The sequence below is a fragment of the Egretta garzetta genome, unplaced genomic scaffold (genome assembly GCF_000687185.1).
Source record: "Egretta garzetta isolate BGI_Z169 unplaced genomic scaffold, ASM68718v1 scaffold526, whole genome shotgun sequence".
Taxonomy (NCBI): domain Eukaryota; kingdom Metazoa; phylum Chordata; class Aves; order Pelecaniformes; family Ardeidae; genus Egretta; species Egretta garzetta.
Window position 1 is genome coordinate 1,438,669 of NW_009259967.1, and position 2,936 is coordinate 1,441,604.

Sequence of the window (2,936 nt, forward strand, 5' to 3'; positions counted from 1 at the left end):
ATTTTCTAGTATTGGGAAGGACAGCATCAAAATATAGGAAACTCCCTTCAGAATAAAAATAGTTTCTAGACAAAAATAAAAAGCATTTATCTAGATGAGAAAAAGGTGGAGAAGAAGTTTGGTAAACTCATTATCATGCAGGTGGTTTAATAGAACATGATTATGTGGGGAGATATCCAAGGGCTGTAGTTTTCCACACCTCTGTCTTTCAGTTCAGAGTGCACATATGTACCTACAAATAGGTTTTAGCTGTAGCAAGGGATTTCTCTCCAGCCTATAACTGAGCTTCAAATCTCATTTCCACACTTCAGTAGTAGTCCAGTGGGAAGGTTCACACAGGCTCTCCTTCCCCATACATTCAGCAATAACAAAGCATCTTACTTCTATAAAAATTGGAGTGAGAAACTCTTCTTCACATACCTTTGGTTGCTAGAGACACTACAGCAGAACTCAAAACAAATCACTTTGGAAAGGGCCAAACAAACATCTTGTCTTGCATTATTTTAACTGAACAAATTTAGCTTGGTCTGGTTCCCATAGAAACTTTCTGGATTCAGACCTTCCTATCTGTATGAACGAATACAAGCAAGAGAAGCAGCCATCTCCTCAGATTGGAGGTGGTTGTCATTCATACCTTTTTTCTAGTGCTTTACAGTTCAGACATTTATGGAGCATTAATAAACTTTTACATAACTACCATTCCTGGGGCTTTTATAAAAATAATTAAGACTAGAAAAAGCTAACAGTGTGAGCCCCCAACTAAGTTTTGACACATGGCTGTTCTTACAGCTGAATCAAATTTGACAGTCCACGAGAGATGTCAGGTATGCAGTCCTGAGCTCACAGAAAACATACTGTGATAGACCCAGAGATGCACAGGGTGGACATTACTGTAAGAAGGAACCACAGAAAGAAGTGCCCCATCTGAACTTCTTATTGCAGCCTTCCTTGTGAATAAAAAAAAAACCACAACAAACCTTTCTTTGCAAATTCAGATGTGAAACATTTTATGCATTCTGTGCAAACATCTTCTGAAATACAATTGGTGGCTAGACTTGAGCGTTACACTGACAAATATGTAAGAATAAATAATATCTTTTAACTACGCTACCTCATCTTCAGCATACCACAGTCACGCATCTTTTATAATTACTCTAGTGTTTGCGACACTTGGTTATATTCCTCATAGTTTTACAAGCACATAGATGTTCCAGGGGTATAGCTAAGATACTCACACAAGTCTGCTTTCCTGGCATTTTTCATCCGTATGATTTTCACGGTAAGCAAGTTGCATGGAGAGGGTTCTGTCTGTTGAACAGCATACAAAATGCACGGGATGAGCATGCAGAGAAAGAACAGCAGCACAGTCAGAGATAGCGTTGAATTAAGTGTTTCAATTCCAACCATCCAAAACATTTCTGAACTGAGGTTCTTCCTTGTGTGTTATCTTCTCCTCCTCCCCAGAAGGTCTGCAGCCAGGTGTGGCCAGAGACCCAAAATGTACATTTGATCACAGACCAAACCTCTGATGTCCTCCATTTTCCATTCTGAGGAAACTTGTGGTAACCCTCAACTGAGGTATCTGACTCTTACAACCCAATCACAGGGAAACATATGATAGCGAGCCTTGCTGTGTTATTAATACAGCTGACACGCATCTTGGTCTATGCAAATCCAAAGGATGTCATACATATCCACTATATTTCACAACAAACAGCAGACAATCTAGCAGGGCAGGAATTAGTAACAATATCATGGTGTAACAATGCTGCTAGTCAGCTGGTTTATAGCCATATAACTCCATTGTTACTTTTGACGTAGAGCAGTGCTGGCTCTTGGACAGTAAGGGCCTGAAAAGTGCCTTCCAGGACCTATCCCAAACCTCTCAGAATGGGGGAGTGAAAGCAACAACTGTAATTATTTCTCTCTGAATAATTCAGCTGATCCAATCTTCCTTTAAGCAAAGGTCACAGGAAAGTACCAATGGAAAACTTGGGAAACCACCTAAACCTAAATGGTTATCAGAAGACATTTAACAAACCTGCCAGGAAACTAGTTTGATTTTGTCATCTTCTCTCATCTCAAGCAAGGATCAGACAAACATAGTACTTAATCAAAAGTATGGGGGCTGAAGGTGAGGTACTTAGTTCCCTAGATAATTGTCATTTTTAAAGGAATAAAAACACATTTAATGCTCTAACTGACAAAAAAACCCAAAAAACCACCACACCACAAAACACCAAAACCAACCAACCAAAAAAAAAACCAACCAAAAAACTTGAAAACCACAAACAAAAAAAACCACCCAACATTCAAAAGGAGCAAAAAAAGAAAGAGCAAAACTATGCAGTGATGCAACACACACACACGAGACACAGTTCATGCACACTACCTACAGAGCAGGGAATATCATTGCAGCAAACACATGGATCAATATATAACAATGTGTCACCATTCATTCCCTTATGCCCCAAAATTCCCACAACTTCTAAGAGAGCTATATGTAACACCTCACATAAAACTAGTTTTCTGGCTTTCCCCATGCACTTGTTGACATAGCGATATCTGTTTATTTTTGCTCAGCGAGTTATTTTGCCTAGCCCAATTGGATGGAAGCAAAGGACAACAACAAGGTACAAAAAGATCTCCTTTATTTTTTTAATTGGAGATTTTCAACATTTCAGTTAATTTACTGCAACATTAGAGTCCTTGCATTCCTAAGGTCAAAATACAAATTAGGCACAGAACCCAGGCAGAAGCCCCGCTTTGCTCTCAGCTTCGGTGTTGAAGAAGGCATCTCAGCATTGAAGATATGGTAAGTGGAACACCACCTCCCATAACTTGTCCCCTCTGCTTCCAAAGGACTGCCTGCAAAGCTCATCACAGAGCCTCCTCTTTCCTTTTCTTACCTGGCTTTTGCTGTAGAACAGCCCCAT

At 39.7% G+C, this 2,936-nt stretch overlaps 1 protein-coding gene across 1 annotated transcript in view; it reads right to left on the reverse strand.

Annotated features, from left to right (window-relative positions):
* Positions 1-2,936, reverse strand: part of LOC104127550 (cytosolic phospholipase A2 epsilon-like) — a 25,213-nt gene extending 22,277 nt beyond the window's left edge. The window contains exons 1-2 of the mRNA XM_035895748.1: positions 2,910-2,936; positions 1,236-1,308 (exon numbers count right to left, since the gene is read on the reverse strand). Coding sequence (XP_035751641.1) covers positions 1,236-1,308; positions 2,910-2,936 — 100 coding nt within the window. The remainder of the gene's footprint in view (positions 1-1,235; positions 1,309-2,909) is intronic.